This window comes from Ranitomeya imitator, chromosome 1 (genome assembly GCF_032444005.1).
Source record: "Ranitomeya imitator isolate aRanImi1 chromosome 1, aRanImi1.pri, whole genome shotgun sequence".
Taxonomy (NCBI): Eukaryota; Metazoa; Chordata; class Amphibia; order Anura; family Dendrobatidae; genus Ranitomeya; species Ranitomeya imitator.
The window spans coordinates 465,754,899-465,771,963 of record NC_091282.1 but is presented as its reverse complement, the minus strand read 5'-3'; the positions used below and the strand labels follow the sequence as shown (position 1 = coordinate 465,771,963).

At 45.2% G+C, this 17,065-nt stretch overlaps 1 protein-coding gene across 1 annotated transcript in view; it reads left to right on the top strand.

The window, feature by feature from the left end:
• FREM1 (FRAS1 related extracellular matrix 1) overlaps positions 1-17,065 on the top strand; it is a 375,192-nt gene that overhangs the window by 340,841 nt on the left and 17,286 nt on the right. The window contains exons 32-34 of the mRNA XM_069765123.1: positions 817-864; positions 3,300-3,473; positions 16,432-16,560. Coding sequence (XP_069621224.1) covers positions 817-864; positions 3,300-3,473; positions 16,432-16,560 — 351 coding nt within the window. The remainder of the gene's footprint in view (positions 1-816; positions 865-3,299; positions 3,474-16,431; positions 16,561-17,065) is intronic.

The window sequence follows — 17,065 nt, the reverse complement described above, 5'->3', positions numbered from 1 at the left end:
CCAGATAGAACACAATGAGAGTATGTCTGCCTCAATAAGTCAATGGTCCTGTTGGAGGTTTCGGCTGAATTCCTATTTTCAGGGCTTCAGACAGAAGTCCAAATAAAGGCACTGATGCATGGCAAAAACTCCCTTCCTCAGCTCACAATCTACTAAAACTCTTGTGCATGCCCTCATCATCTCCCGCCTCGATTACTGCAACACCCTCCTCTGTGGCCTCCCCGCTAACTCCCTTGTACCACACCAGTCTGTCCTCAACTCTGCTGCTCGCCTAATGCACCTCTTTCCTCGCTACTCCCCTGCTTCACCCCTCTGCAAATCCCTCCTTGTCATTTAAGATATATTGAGTACACAACTAGTAAGCTCAAAGAGAGAATTGCAGAACACGTCACAAACATTAACAACACGAACAGCACATATTTAGGTGCAACAAAACATTTTGTCTCCATTCACAAAGGAGACCTTACTCATTTTGCGTTTTTTGGACTTGAAAAAATATTTTATCCCAAGCGTGGGGTAATTGGCAGAGACATCTCAATATAAGGGAAGCATATTGGATATTAAGTTTCAAATGGAATTAACCACACTTGTTTATGATTTAATTATTTTCCTTTATATACTAGTCTTCATTTTCTGTACAATATCCTAAAAGCGCGACTATTGCGCTAGAAATGCATTAGTTTTTTTTAAATACGTTTAAACAGTTCTAATAAAAATTGCTATTTTTATCTGGATGGTTGTGCTGGAACAACTCCTTTTCCGCTCTCTATAATATGATAAAACTTAGCTAACACAGCTTCTTATTTATAATTTTAGGTAAAGCCATCATCTGTGCACCAGAATGGAACAGACACAATTTATACAGTAAGTGGTCATCTTGTTCTCAGACGTTTACAGCAGAATTAGCATTATGCAAAACTGATCCATATAATATAAAAAAAGGTCAGCATTACTGCCAAAGGCTGCCGTCACACTAGCAGTATTTGGTCAGTATTTTACATCAGTATTTGTAAGCCAAAACCAGGAGTGGAACAATTAGAGGAAAAGTATAATAGAAACATATGCTCCACTTCTGTATTTATCACCCACTCCTGGTTTTGGCTTACAGATACTGATGTAAAATACTGATCAAATACTGAAAGTGTGACGGCAGCCAAAACCAGGATAAACACATTGAGTGGTATTCACACATGTGGTGCACAATATTTGGGAGCATTCACATGAAACATATGAAATATTAGATGGAACAATATTTGGGAGCATTCACATGAAACATATAAAATATTAGATGGATACTCACTACGTAGTATGAAAAAAAAGCTGTTCATTTTGCCTGCATGATGGAGAGGTATATATAAAGCACAACATACAGCAGGCCAGTGCCTATGGCTATTTCACACACATAGTGCTTTCTCAAGGTGCCCCTGGACATGAAACGGCCATAGGCTACTGTACATTGTTCTTTTTGTACACCTCTCGACCATGCAAGGAAAATAAACAGCTTTTTTTTCCATACTACATGGTCAGTACCCATCTACTTTTTGATATGTTACAATAATATCTAAAAACAGTATTGTGTATTAAAAGTTCACTTTTTGTAATTGAAAAGTGGTAAAACCTGTTATGCACTGGTTCTTGAAACTGTATTGTAACACACACTGATTAGTGACAACCTTCCTATTATTGCATACGTCCTCATTGTGCCACTATATCAGTTCTGATCTATCAAAGAATGGACTGCACAGTACATCTGAAGATGATCTGATACCTACACATTAGCACCAGATCCTATAAGTTATGGTGTGTCAGGTATAAACGCTTCTGACATCTCACTCACATTCAGATAAAAACAATAATACATGGTTAACTGAAAGCTGTTATTAAAGGGAAACTTTCATATTCCCAAAATGATATTAACCTGCAGATATAGGGTTAATCTGCAGCTTATAGCATTCTAAATCTGTACGCCCACCACACTGAAAGTCCATCTGCCGGCTTTCAATCATGGAGGCATGACCAGTGCTGCTTCAGTCACTGCTCAGGACATAGTGAGCGATGGCTGTTAACACGCCCTGGCACTGACTGACAGCCAGCTAAACAGTGCATCAGTACAGAGCAAGGATGAGAGAACCTGAACTGTTGATTTAGAATCATCCAGCAACTGTAGAGGTTAAAATGGTTATAGCAGACAAGGAGTTGTTAGTTCAGCCCCAAGGGATATTGGGAAAGTTGTTATTGTTTCCGGGACATCCAAGACTAAGGCGTGTGTCTGATATTAGACAAGCTGTATAGACCAGTTCTTCCAGAGAAGTGATTGCGGTAATCAAAGAAGCAGTCAAGACAGCCAGGAGTATCCTTATTACCTTAAGATAGGAGTGAGAGAGCTACAGCACTGGACTTATCCCCTTCCCCCCACTTCACTGGATGAACAAGGTACAGTTCTGCTTAGGTTAAGACACTGTGTGTGTGAAGAGAAGTTATCTGTGAAGAGAAGTTATCTATGAAGAGACTTTCATATATATTGATGAAGCATTAGATAAAGAAAAGTGATTCTGTGTGATGAAAAGATGTTTGAATAAAACCCATGTGATAAACTCCACCTCAGAACTGTGTCCTAGCTGTGAGCCTGTAAACCGTTACCTCCCCTCTGAGGAATTATAATTAATGGTCGCCCTGAGGAAGATTTCCCCAGGATTCCAAAAAGAACTCATGTTTTCTTTGTATCGCCTTCGTGTCCTGAGTGGCGTGAATGCAACACAAGCTGTCAATCAATGTGCCAGGGCATGCCTACAGCCAACACTCACTGTGTACTGAGCAGTGAATGAAGTCGTGCTGACCACGCCTCTGTGACTGAAAGCTAGAGGCTGCAAGGAGAAATAAAGTTAATTTCCTCCCTGTAGCTGGGCTTCCTGTGTGGCAGCTGCACAGATATATAATGCTATTAATCTGCAGATTATTACCGCTTGGGGACATGATAGGCTCCCTTTAAAAACTTCAACTTGTCCTACTAAAAAAAAGCCTTTAAACAGTAGCATTAACAGGAAAAAAGGTTATGGTTCTTGGAAACTGGAGGAAAAACTAAAGAGCAAAAACAAACATTGTTCAAGTCAGGAAGGGGTTGCTTATATTTTCACAATTAAAGAAGTAGTCAAAATCAATCTAACCACTATTATAGCTAAGGCAGTGCATGTCATGTTTTTAATAGACTTCAGTGAGAGCTAAACTGGGAAACATATTGGATGACACTCATTGTCTGTATAGGTACATAAATGTGCTTTATGTTTTTTTTTTAAATGCAGTATCATGGAATAGTGTCACTCAGATTGGAAGAAGAAAAAATCAACCCCAGTACGGTGGCCAGGTTATCAGTGAGAAATCGTGGTCAGAAAAGGATAGGAGCAACGTCTCAAAGGATCGAGCATCTACAGGCTGACAGAACTCTGGTGACCACTGATTTTCCTGCTGCAAACCATGTATGTGTGTTTTGAAAATATAAATATAAAATACAAAGCAACACATGGTCTTAGTAGTCAGAACCATTCTGTGCTTCTGGGGTGTATGTAAAGAGCTGTAGTTCATAAGACTGAGTTCACATGTATCAGAATTTCTGCAGATTTTCTGAGTAGCTGTTTGGATGTAAAATTTGTATTGGTTTACAGTAGCTACATGCACACAGCCAGGGTTGTCAATTGTCAAGAAGTACAGGGACAGTATGTAAAAGTGAAGCAAATATTAATAAAAAAAAAAACACCATGACACTCACCTCTCCAGATGAGATCCTAGCAGGGTTTTCATTCCAGTTAAGGCCCAGTTTCCAGTGGAGATATGCTTCCCATATTACCGATACAACTAATCGAAGGCTGTAGCAGTCACATGGGACAAACTGTCACTTCAGGGCAGAGGCGTAGCTAGGGTTTCAACTTGGGGGGGGGGGCGAAACATCTGAGTGGGCCCCTAACCAGCTAACCCTGATTACAGTTACGGTTGTGCACTCTAATTGTGAATATAGGGGAACCTCAGAATATGACCACTATGTTACTATGGAGCAGAACTGTTACTATGGAGCAGAACTGTTACTATGGAGCAGAAAAATATTGTATCATACAATTATTAGGTTCTGTAGAAGGACGTAGATCTGGGGATTTATTATGATGGAATATAGGCTGAACTGGATGGACAAATGTCTTTTTTCAGCTTTACTAACTATGTTACTATGTTACTATGACCACTCTGTTATTGAAAATAAATCTATATACAAAAACGAACATTGACTTTACCGCCATATTGTGGCCATATGCAACTTTGATGGTCACAATACTCTGAGTGCCCCTATAACAATGATGCTTAAGTGCCCACTTAACATTTAATAATGTCCCCTAAGTTCCCCCATGTACTGCTCCATTATACACAGTATGGTGAGCTTAAAGCTTCCCTATACACAGTCTAAGGCCCCCACAGCTCCCCTATATAGACTATGATGATTCTATAACTCCCCGATACACCGTATGATGTTCCCACTGCTCCCCTCTACACAGTATGATCCCACTGCTCCCTGTTATGAAGAGGTAATTCAGAACCACAATGGACCTTGAAGTTCAGAGCACACAAAGTGACCTGACAATAACCAAAAAACATAGGACGAGCTCTGAGACGTGGGAACTCTGCTGACCGCAATCCCTAATCCTATCACACCACACTAGAGGTAGCCGTGGATTGCGCCTAACGCTCCCTATGCAACTCGGCACAGCCTGAGAAACTAGCTAGGCCTGAAAACAGAAAAATAAGCCTACCTTGCCTCAGAGAAATTCCCCAAAGGAAAAGGCAGCCCCCCACATATAATGACTGTGAGTAATATGAAAACACAAACACAGAGATGAAATAGATTGAGCAAAGTGAGGCCCGACTTACTGAATAGACCGAGGATAGGAAAGATAGCTTTGCGGTCAACACAAAAACCTACAAACAACCACGCAGAGGGGCAAAAAGACCTTCCGCACCGACTAACGGTACGGAGGTGCTCCCTCTGCGTCTCAGAGCTTCCAGCAAGCAAGAAAAACCAATAAAGCAAGCTGGACAGAAAATATAGCAACAAAAGTAACACAAGCAGAACTTAGCTTATGCTGAGCAGACAGGCCACAGGAACGATCCAGGAGGAAGCAAGACCAATACTAGAACATTGACTGGAGGCCAGGATCAAAGCACTAGGTGGAGTTAAATAGAGCAGCACCTAACGACTTAACCTCATCACCTGAGGAAGGAAACTCAGAAGCCGCAGTACCACTCGTGACCACAGGAGGGAGCTTGATCACAGAATTCACAACAGTACCCCCCCCACCCTTGAGGAGGGGTCACCGAACCCTCACCAGAGCCCCCAGGCCGACCAGGATGAGCCATATGAAAGGCACGAACAAGATCGGCAGCATGGACATCAGAGGCAAAGACCCAGGAATTATCTTCCTGACCATAACCCTTCCACTTAACCAGATACTGGAGTTTCCGTCTCGAAACACGAGAATCCAAAATCTTCTCCACTATATACTCCAACTCCCCCTCCACCAAAACCGGGGCAGGAGGATCAACAGATGGAACCACAGGCGCCACGTATCTCCGCAACAATGACCTATGGAATACGTTATGGATGGAAAAAGAATCTAGAAGGGTCAAATGAAAAGACACAGGATTAAGAACCTCAGAAATACTATACGGACCAATGAAACGGGGCTTAAACTTAGGAGAGGAAACCTTCATAGGAATATAACGAGATGACAACCAAACCAAATCCCCAACACGAAGTCGGGGACCCACACAGCGTCTGCGATTAGCGAAACGTTGAGCCTTCTCCTGGGACAAGGTCAAATTGTCCACTACATGAGTCCAAATCCGCTGCAACCTGTCCACCACAGTATCCACACCAGGACAGTCCGAAGACTCAACCTGCCCTGAAGAGAAACGAGGAACCCAGAATTGCAGAAAAACGGTGAAACCAAGGTAGCCGAGCTGGCCCGATTATTAAGAGCGAACTCAGCCAACGGCAAAAAGGACACCCAATCATCCTGATCAGCAGAAACAAAACATCTCAGATATGTTTCCAAGGTCTGATTGGTTCGTTCAGTCTGGCCATTTGTCTGAGGATGGAAAGCCGAGGAAAAAGACAAATCAATGCCCATCCTAGCACAAAAGGCTCGCCAAAACCTCGAAACAAACTGGGAACCTCTGTCAGAAACTATGTTCTCTGGAATGCCATGTAAACGAACCATATGCTGGAAGAACAATGGCACCAAATCAGAGGAGGAAGGTAATTTAGACAAGGGTACCAAATGGATCATCTTAGAGAAGCGATCACAAACTACCCAAATGACCGACATTTTTTGAGAGACGGGGAGATCCGAAATAAAATCCATAGAGATATGTGTCCAAGGCCTCTTCGGGATCGGCAAGGGCAAAAGCAACCCACTGGCACGAGAACAGCAGGGCTTAGCCCGAGCACAAATCCCACAGGACTGCACAAAAGAACGCACATCCCGCGACAGAGACGGCCACCAAAAGGATCTAGCCACCAAATCTCTGGTACCAAAGATTCCAGGATGACCAGCCAACACCGAACAATGAACCTCAGAGATAACTTTATTCGTCCACCTATCAGGGACAAACAGTTTCTCTGCTGGGCAACGATCAGGTTTATTAGCCTGAAATTTTTGCAGCACCCGCCGCAAATCAGGGGAGATGGCAGACACAATTACTCCCTCTTTGAGAATACCCGCCGGCTCAGGCAAACCCGGAGAGTCGGGCACAAAACTCCTAGACAGGGCATCCGCCTTCACATTTTTAGAGCCCGGAAGGTACGAAACCACAAAGTCAAAACGGGAGAAAAACAGCGACCAACGAGCCTGTCTAGGATTCAACCGTTTGGCAGACTCGAGATAAGTCAAGTTCTTGTGATCAGTCAAGACCACCACGCGATGCTTAGCTCCTTCAAGCCAATGACGCCACTCCTCGAACGCCCACTTCATGGCCAGCAACTCTCGATTGCCAACATCATAATTTCGCTCAGCAGGCGAAAACTTCCTGGAAAAGAAGGCGCATGGCTTCATCACCGAGCAATCAGCACCTCTTTGCGACAAAACAGCCCCCGCTCCAATTTCAGAAGCATCAACCTCAACCTGGAACGGAAGCGAAACATCTGGTTGACACAACACAGGGGCAGAAGAAAAACGACGCTTTAACTCTTGAAAAGCTTCCACAGCAGCAGAAGACCAATTGACCACATCAGCACCCTTCTTGGTCAAATCGGTCAATGGTTTAGCAATACTAGAAAAATTACAGATGAAGCGACGATAAAAATTAGCAAAGCCAAGGAACTTTTGCAGACTCTTCAGAGATGTCGGCTGAGTCCAATCATAAATGGCCTGGACCTTAACAGGGTCCATCTCGATGGTAGAAGGGGAAAAAATGAACCCCAAAAATGAAACCTTCTGAACACCAAAGAGACACTTTGATCCCTTCACAAACAAAGAATTAGCACGCAGGACCTGGAACACCATTCTGACCTGCTTCACATGAGACTCCCAATCATCCGAGAAGACCAAAATATCATCCAAGTACACAATCAGGAATTTATCCAGGTGCTCTCTGAAGATGTCATGCATAAAGGACTGAAATACTGATGGAGCATTGGCAAGTCCGAATGGCATAACTAGGTACACAAAATGGCCCTCGGGCGTATTAAATGCAGTTTTCCATTCATCGCCCCGTTTAATACGCACAAGATTATATGCACCACGAAGATCTATCTTGGTGAACCAACTAGCCCCCTTAATCTGAACAAATCAGATAGCAGCGGCAAGGGGTACTGAAATTTGACCGTGATTTTATTTAGAAGGCGGTAATCAATACAAGGTCTCAGCGAACCATCCTTCTTGGCCACAAAAAAGAACCCTGCTCCCAATGGCGATGACGACGGCCGAATATGACCCTTCTCCAAGGATTCTTTTACGTAACTCCGCATAGCGGCGTGCTCAGGTACAGATAAATTAAACAGTCGACCCTTAGGAAACTTACTACCAGGAATCAACTCGATAGCACAATCACAATCCCTATGCGGAGGTAGGGCATTGGACTTGGGCTCATCGAATACATCCCGGTAATCAGACAAGAACTCTGGGACCTCAGAAGGGGTGGATGATGAGATAGACAGAAATGGAACATCACCATGTACCCCCAGACAACCCCAGCTGGACACAGACATTGATTTCCAATCTAATACTGGGTTATGGACTTGTAGCCATGGCAACCCCAACACGACCACATCATGCAGATTTTGCAACACCAGAAAGCGAATATCCTCCTGGTGCGCAGGAGCCATGCACATGGTCAGCTGGGTCCAATACTGAGGCTTATTCTTGGCCAAAGGTGTAGCATCAATTCCTCTCAATGGAATAAGACACTGCAAGGGCTCCAAGACAAACCCACAGCGCCTAGCAAACTCCAAGTCCATCAAATTCAGGGCAGCGCCTGAATCCACAAATGCCATGACAGAATAGGAAGACAAAGAGCAGATCAAAGTAACGGACAAAAGAAATTTCGACTGTACCGTACCAATGGTGGCAGACTTAGTGAACCGCTTAGTGCGCTTAGGACAATCGGAGATAGCATGAGTGGAATCACCACAGTAGAAACACAGCCCATTCTGACGTCTGTGTTCCTGCCTTTCAGCTCTGGTCAAAGTCCTATCGCACTGCATAGGCTCAGGTTTATGCTCAGATAATACCGCCAAATGGTGCACAGATTTACGCTCATGCAAGCGTCGACCGATCTGAATGGCCAAAGACATAGACTCATTCAGACCAGCAGGCATAGGAAATCCCACCATGACATCCTTAAGGGCTTCAGAGAGACCCTTTCTGAAGATTGCTGCCAAAGCACATTCATTCCATTGAGTGAGCACAGACCACTTTCTAAACTTCTGACAATAAATCTCTATCTTATCCTGACCCTGACACAGAGCCAGCAAATTTTTCTCTGCCTGATCCACTGAATTAGGTTCATCGTACAGTAATCCGAGCGCCAGAAAAAACGCATCAATATTACATAATGCAGGATCTCCTGGCACAAGGGAAAATGCCCAGTCTTGAGGGTCGCCACGTAATAAAGAAATAATGATCTTAACTTGTTGAACTGGGTCACCAGAGGAGCGAGGTTTCAACGCCAGAAACAGTTTGCAATTATTTTTGAAACTCAGAAATTTAGCTCTATCTCCAGAAAACAAATCAGGAATAGGAATTCTTGGTTCTAACATAGAATTCTGAGCCACAAAGTCTTGAATATTTTGTACTCTTGCAGTGAGAAGATCCACACATGAAGACAGACCTTTAATGTCCATCACCACACCTGTGTCCTGAACCACCCAAATGTCTAGGGGAAAAAAAAGGCAAAGCACAGTGCAAAGAAAAAAAAATGGTCTCAGAACTTCTTTTTTCCCTCTATTGAGAAGCATAGTACTTTGGGCCTCCAGTACTGTTATGAAGAGGTAATTCAGAACCACAATGGACCTTGAAGTTCAGAGCACACAAAGTGACCTGACAATAACCAAAAAACATAGGACGAGCTCTGAGACGTGGGAACTCTGCTGACCGCAATCCCTAATCCTATCACACCACACTAGAGGTAGCCGTGGATTGCGCCTAACGCTCCCTATGCAACTCGGCACAGCCTGAGAAACTAGCTAGGCCTGAAAACAGAAAAATAAGCCTACCTTGCCTCAGAGAAATTCCCCAAAGGAAAAGGCAGCCCCCCACATATAATGACTGTGAGTAAGATGAAAACACAAACACAGAGATGAAATAGATTTAGCAAAGTGAGGCCCGACTTACTGAATAGACCGAGGATAGGAAAGATAGCTTTGCGGTCAACACAAAAACCTACAAACAACCACGCAGAGGGGCAAAAAGACCCTCCGCACCGACTAACGGTACGGAGGTGCTCCCTCTGCGTCTCCGAGCTTCCAGCAAGCAAGAAAAACCAATAAAGCAAGCTGGACAGAAAATATAGCAACAAAAGTAACACAAGCAGAACTTAGCTTATGCTGAGCAGACAGGCCACAGGAACGATCCAGGAGAAAGCAAGACCAATACTAGAACATTGACTGGAGGCCAGGATCAAAGCACTAGGTGGAGTTAAATAGAGCAGCACCTAACGACTTAACCTTATCACCTGAGGAAGGAAACTCAGAAGCCGCAATACCACTCGTGACTACAGGAGGGAGCTTGATCACAGAATTCACAACAGCTCCCCTATAGATAGTATGAGCCCAATGCTCCCCAATACACAGTATAATGCTGACATAACTCCACTATAGAAAGTATAATGCCCCCCCAGAGCTCCCCTATATACAGTGTAATGGGACAACAGCTCCCATATGCACAATATGCCTTCACAGTTCCTTATACACAGTATGATGAGCATGCAGCTCCTGTCAAACAGTATGATGTCCCCCACAGTTCCCCTATACACAGTATGATGGGCCCACAGCTTTCTTATACACAGTATGATGGGCCCGCAGCTTCCTTATACACAGTATGATGTGTGCACAGCTTTCTTATACACAGTATGTTGGACTCACAGCTTCCTTATACATAGTATGATGGGCCCACAGCTCCCTTATACACTGTATGATGGGCCCGCAGCTTCCTTATACACAGTATGATGTGTGCACAGCTTTCTTATACAGAGTATGATGGGCCCGCGGCTCCCTTATACACAGTATGATGTGTGCACAGCTTTCTTATACACAGTATGATGGACTCACAGCTCCCTTATACACAGTATGATGGGCTTGCAGCTCCCTTATACACAGTATGATGGGTCCGCAGCTCCCTTATACACACTATGATGAGCTCGCAGCTCCCTTATACACAGTATGATGGGTCCGCAGCTCCCTTATACACAGTATGATGGGCCCGCAGCTTCCTTATACACAGTTTGATGTGTGCACAGCTTTCTTATACACAGTATAATGGACTCACAGCTCCCTTATACACAGTATGATGGGCTTGCAGCTCCCTTATACACCGTATGATGGGCTTGCAGCTCCCTTATACACAGTATGATGGGCCCACAGCTCCCATATACACAGTATGATGTGTGCACAGCTCCCTTATACACAGTATGATGGGCCCGCAGCTCCCTTATACACAGTATGTTGGACTCACAGCTCCCTTATACACAGTATGATGGGCCCGCAGCTCCCTTATACACAGTATGATGGGCTTTCAACTCCCTTATACACAGTATGATGGGCTTGCAACTCCCTTATACACAGTATGATGGGCCCGCAGCTCCCATATACACAGTATGATGTGTGCGCAGCTTCCTTATACATAGTATGTTGGACTCACAGCGTCCTTATACATAGTATGATGGGCCCACAGCTCCCTTATACATAGTATGATGGGCCCGCAGCTCTCGTATACATAGTATGATTGGCCTGCAGCTCCCGTATACACAGTGTGATGGGCCCGCAGCTCCCTTATACATAGTATGATGGGCCCACAGCTCCCATATACATAATATGATGGGCCCACATCTCCCTTATACATAGTATGATTGGCCTGCAGCTCCCATATACACAGTGTGAAGGGCCCACAGCTCCCTTATCACAGTATGATGGGCCCACAGCTCCTCTATACACAGTATGATGGGCCCTCAGCTCCCTTATACACAGTATGATGGGCCCGCAGCTTCCTTATACACAGTGTGATTGGCCCACAGCTTCCTTATACACAGTATGATGGGCTTGCAGCTCATTTATACACAGTATGATGGGCCCGTAGCTCCCATATACACAGTATGATGTGTGCACAGCTTCCTTATACATAGTGTGTTGGACTCATAGCTCCCTTACACACTGTGTGATGGGCCCACAGCTCCCTTATACATAGTGTGATTGGCCCGCAGCTCCCTTTTACACAGTGTGATGGACCCCCAGCTCCCGTATACACAGTGTGATGGGCCCGCAGCTCCCTTATACATAGTATGATGGGCCCGCAGCTCCCTTATACATAGTATGATGGGCCCGCAGCTCCCTTATACATAGTATGATGGGCCTGCAGCTCCCGTATACACAGTGTGATGGGCTTGCAGCTCCCTTATACATAGTATGATGGGCCCACAGCTCCCTTATACACAGTATGATGGACCCGCAGCTCCCTTATACATAGTATGATTGGCCTGCAGCTCCCGTATACACAGTGTGATGGGCCTACAGCTCCCTTATACATAGTATGATGGGCCCGCAGCTCCCTTATACATAGTATGATTGGCCTGCAGCTCCCATATACACATTATGATGGACTCACAGCTCCTTGTCATGATTTGGATGTCGCGGTCATTTACTCATCCTCCGGCGTGTTCACTATTTTGTGGCACTGCTGCAGTCCCGCGGCTTAAACTTCTGAGTGCAGCCTCTGACTGGCTAGAAGTTAGAAGCTATGTCACAAGCGCTCAATGTAAGACTATGAGGCAATGCACACTTGTTACGGATTCGTGTGCAGAATTACCGCGGATTTCCTGTGTTTTTTGTGCAGATTTCACCTGCGTTTTACCACTTGCGGATTCCTATACAGGAGCAGGTGTAAAACGCTGCGGAATCCGCAAAAAGAATTGACATGCTACGGAAAATAGAACTGCGGATTTGGTTTTACTTAGGTTTACATGGCACTGTAAACCAGATGGAAAACTGCTGCGAATCCTCAGCGGCCAATCCGCACCATGTGCACATTGCCTGAGAGTGAGAAAGAGGCCAGAACGAGGCTCCCATAGACTCACACTGATTAGTGACCTCTGCGCTGCTCCATGAAGCACTGGAGCCGCGGACAGGTCACAAACTGCAGGAGACGGAGCCGAGCGGAGACAAAAACAGATGAAAACACCAGAAGGTGAGTATCAGACAGGAGGCAGGGGACGTGGATTTTCAGCACCGCTCCAGCAATGAAATAAAAAATAATGCTGGAGTGGTGCTGTAAATGTGATGCAGCTCTTGGTTACTGTATGGGGGCTCTTTATACTAATACTCAGAAAAGACCCAGGTGGTACGTATCAAAAGCCCCCTAACCCCCCCACCCCCAATCTCCAGCCTCCCCAGACAGCAAATATTACATGTGATGGAGTATATATAACCAAACATAATATTCAGCCCCAGTGACCTGTCCCCCCTCCCCCACTTCAGCCCCAATACCAGTGGGGCTTATTATAAGACCTAAGCTGTAAATATAACAAGCCCCCTACTTCCACCCACACAACTATTAGATAATAATACTCCAAGAAATGAAATACAGCAGGCCCCCTACAGCGCCACCCACCCCCACTACCCTACCTTGGCTGCCCATCTCACCCTCACATTCACCCCACTCACACAGTAACATACTAATATCATGTGCAGTGTCTTGTGCTTTAATTTATTTAAAAGAACGAACATTCCACTTCCACAGCAGCCCTTACATTTCTGAACATGTCCGTCCTGACTCCGGTCCCTCTCTCCCGTCCCTCAGTTTGCCTTGGACAAGGTGGCAGGCCGTGCACTATCTAGGGCTCTGTCCTGGCACAATAAGAGATGCTGCTGCTGACTAGGACCTGAGGAGAGTGTGGACCAATAGGAGCAGACCTGGGGCGGAGCTATCTGCAGCACTGCCAGCCTGTCAGCATACTAGGAGGTTGGCAGTGCTCCAGCCCTCACCGTGCGCTCGCAGTGAGACTCTGCTATTGGCTGCTGTGCAGCCGTAATGTTTACATATGGGTGTATGGTCAGTGGTGAGAACTGGAAGCTGCAATACCTCCCAACACCTGTACACGTGGGTGGTAGGGTAACACATATAAGGACCCTTCAGAGCATCTGCAGTTTCTGAAGCTCTATCACTACTGACTGCCGCGGGGACTGAGATCAGCACGAGGAGCCGGCTCAGCCAATTAAAAAGGCGGGCTGTCTGAGGGCGGAGTTACACTGTTGGGTGGAGCTACAGTTGTGAGTGGAGACTGTGACAGCGTGGGGATGGAGATCAGCACGAGGAGCCGGGTCTGGATGTCGGAGGGCGGAGTTACACCGTTGGGCGGAGCCGTTGGGCAGAGCTACAGATGTGAGCGGAGACTGTGACTGCACGGGGACTGAGATCAGTACGCGGAGCCGGGACCGGGTCTGGATAACGGAGGGCAGTTATGGAGGTCTTCAGCTCAGCTCATGTCCACCAGTTACTGCACAACAAGTTCGTCGTTGTCCTCGGAGACTCCATCCAGAGAGGAGTGTATAAAGATCTGGTGAAGTTTCTGCAAACTGACAAGTTTCTCTCCGATGCTCAACTGAGATGGAAGGGGGAATTCACTTTTGAGAATGACTCCCTGGTAGAGGGTGGCCAAATGAATTAAATGCACAATGGGACCACGTTCCGAGAAGTGCGGCAGTACCAGAGCGGCCACCATCTTGTCCGCTTCTACTTCTTGACCCGCGTCTACTCTGCTTACCTGGAGAGCATTCTGTCAGATTTCCAGAGTGGCCCCCAACCAAACGTGCTGATCCTAAACTCCTGCATCTGGGATGCCACTAGGTACAGTGACCAACAACTGGAGGCAGAGGCGTAGCTAAGGGTTCAGCTCAGGGGGAAGCGAACCATCTGAGTGGGCCCCTAAACCTTGATTACAACTATGGTGGCACACTTTAATCATGGGTATAGGGGGAACCTCAGCAGATGATCCTGCTGTAATTGAAAATATATAATGGCCCCCGCATTAGCCCCCACGTTGTATCTCCGTTGGTCTCTGTCCTTTTCTGTGGGCTGCAAATTGCAGAAAATAAAAACAACCAGTAAATGCGTATAGAGTCCACCATATGGGAATAGGGCCCTGAATGAATCCAGGTAACCTTAAAAAGAATACTCTTGTCTGGACAAGACCCTAAAGAGGTGAATGGAAAGAAAGAGGAAAGCAGAAGAAAGGGGGGGGGGGGGGGAAATATCACACAATGAAAGAAGAAAGTGCACCCCCCCCTGTATGTCATCTCTTCTTTTTTTCCCTTCTCCCCATTTGTGGGCCATGTTATTCAGACTGAGTATGCATATGCATCTCTTTGTGATTGTGATTATCTATACTCACCTACTGGCTGTTCCCATTTTTATTCTATTTGGCTCTTCATCATATATATTTATCCTCAACTTTATGGGGATTTTTATTGTTTACTAGATGGTGGCCCGATTCTAACGCATCGGGTATTCTAGAATATGCATGTCCACGTAGTATATTGCCCAGCCACGTAGTATATTGCCCAGCCACGTAGTATACTGCACAGTCACGTAGTATATTGCCCAGCCACATAGTATATTGCCCAGCCACGTAGTATATTGCCCAGCCACGTAGTATATTGCCCAGTCACGTAGTATATTGCCCAGCTATGTAGTATATTGCCCAGCCAGGTTTGTCACAGGTGAAAAAATAAAAAATAAACATATACTCACCTTTCCGAAGGCCCCTTGTAGTCCACTGCAGCTTCCGGTCCCAGCCGTGACGTCATGGCAGGTTATTCTGCCATACCATCTTTGCCACCGGAAAGTGCAGCGGAAGATGGCAGCCGGCGGGAGTGGCTCAGCGGACTATGGAGGGTGAGTATAGCAGGTTTTTTTTTTATGTTTTATTATTTTTAACATTACATTTTTTTACTATCGATGCCGCATAGGCAGCGTCAATAGTAAAAAGTTGGGGACACACAGGGTTAATGGCGGTGGCAACGGAGTGCGTTACCCGCGGCATAACGCGGTCTGTTACCGCCGGCATTAACCCTGTGTTAGCGGTGACCGGAGGGGACTTTGCGGGCGACAGGCACTGACTGCGGGGAGTAAGGAGCGGCCATTTTCTTCCGGCAGCCATGACAGGCTAGAAGTCCAGGAGTCTGGTTTATTGATCAACATGTTTCAAAGGGGCCAACGTCTTCATCTGAACACTGTGGTTTGACTGTGGTTTGTCCTGATGAAGACGTTTGACACTTCGAAATGCGTTGATCAATAAACCGCTCTCCTAGATTTCTGACTTCGCTACCATCATCATTTGCTGGCAGCGCATATTTAATCCATTTTATTCCAGTCTTCGATGTTTTCCAATCCATGTGTCTGCAGCAGCCATAAGCCTTTTTAGCGTTTGTGATTGCCAACCCCGCCAGGTGAACACATACCCATTTTATCTGGATAAGACCCCATTGCGCTTATTGTTCTTCCAGCTTTTACTCTAAAGTATTTACTTACTATTCCTTCGTTTCACTTTAATTACCCTGTCTTGCCAATTAATTATTTATAAAACATTATTCTATATCGTTTTACAATCAACAAAGATTTAACCCATTTCATTCCAGTTTCTAATTAAATACATTGATGGTTTTATTTTTGCATTTTATGTTTTCAGAAGAAAGCAATGCAGTTTCCTAAGAAATGTAGTCCAGGTTTGAAAGGACTCCTGCACTTTGATCAAAAAAGCCAAAAGCTTTTCCAATGTGATGGTTCATCATGGAATCCCTGGGTAGCCACAGCCAAGGTACTATCCTCCTCCTTCTTTGTCAGTTCCCTTTTTGTTGGCCTGCTAGACATAATGGGTATGTACTAATATGTCAGTGATTGGTACAGATATCTGCGTAATGATCATTTCATATACGGCTTTGTAAATATAATAAAGCAGTATCTTCTAAGTCTTCGGGAAAGAGTTTCCATGCACTGTAAAATGGGACATCTGTAGGAGAACTTTATAGGATTACAATATTGGCCTCTAGCTGTGCCTATCATAATATACAGAAACAGTCTATGGGTAGCTGCTTTGGTGGATATTGCTCTTATGTAGATAAGGGTTTGTTGGATGCTGAATACAATAAGGGTCATGTATAGATATGTGGTAACCCTTGAGCAGAATCCCGGTGTGGGAGGGCTCACTATTCTTCAATACTGCACATTTCTGTTGGGGATGCCAGTCTTCCCTGTGAAAGAATATTATTGGTATTGTTATTGACTACTTATACAAAGGAAAAAAGTAGTTTGTGTTATTAGTT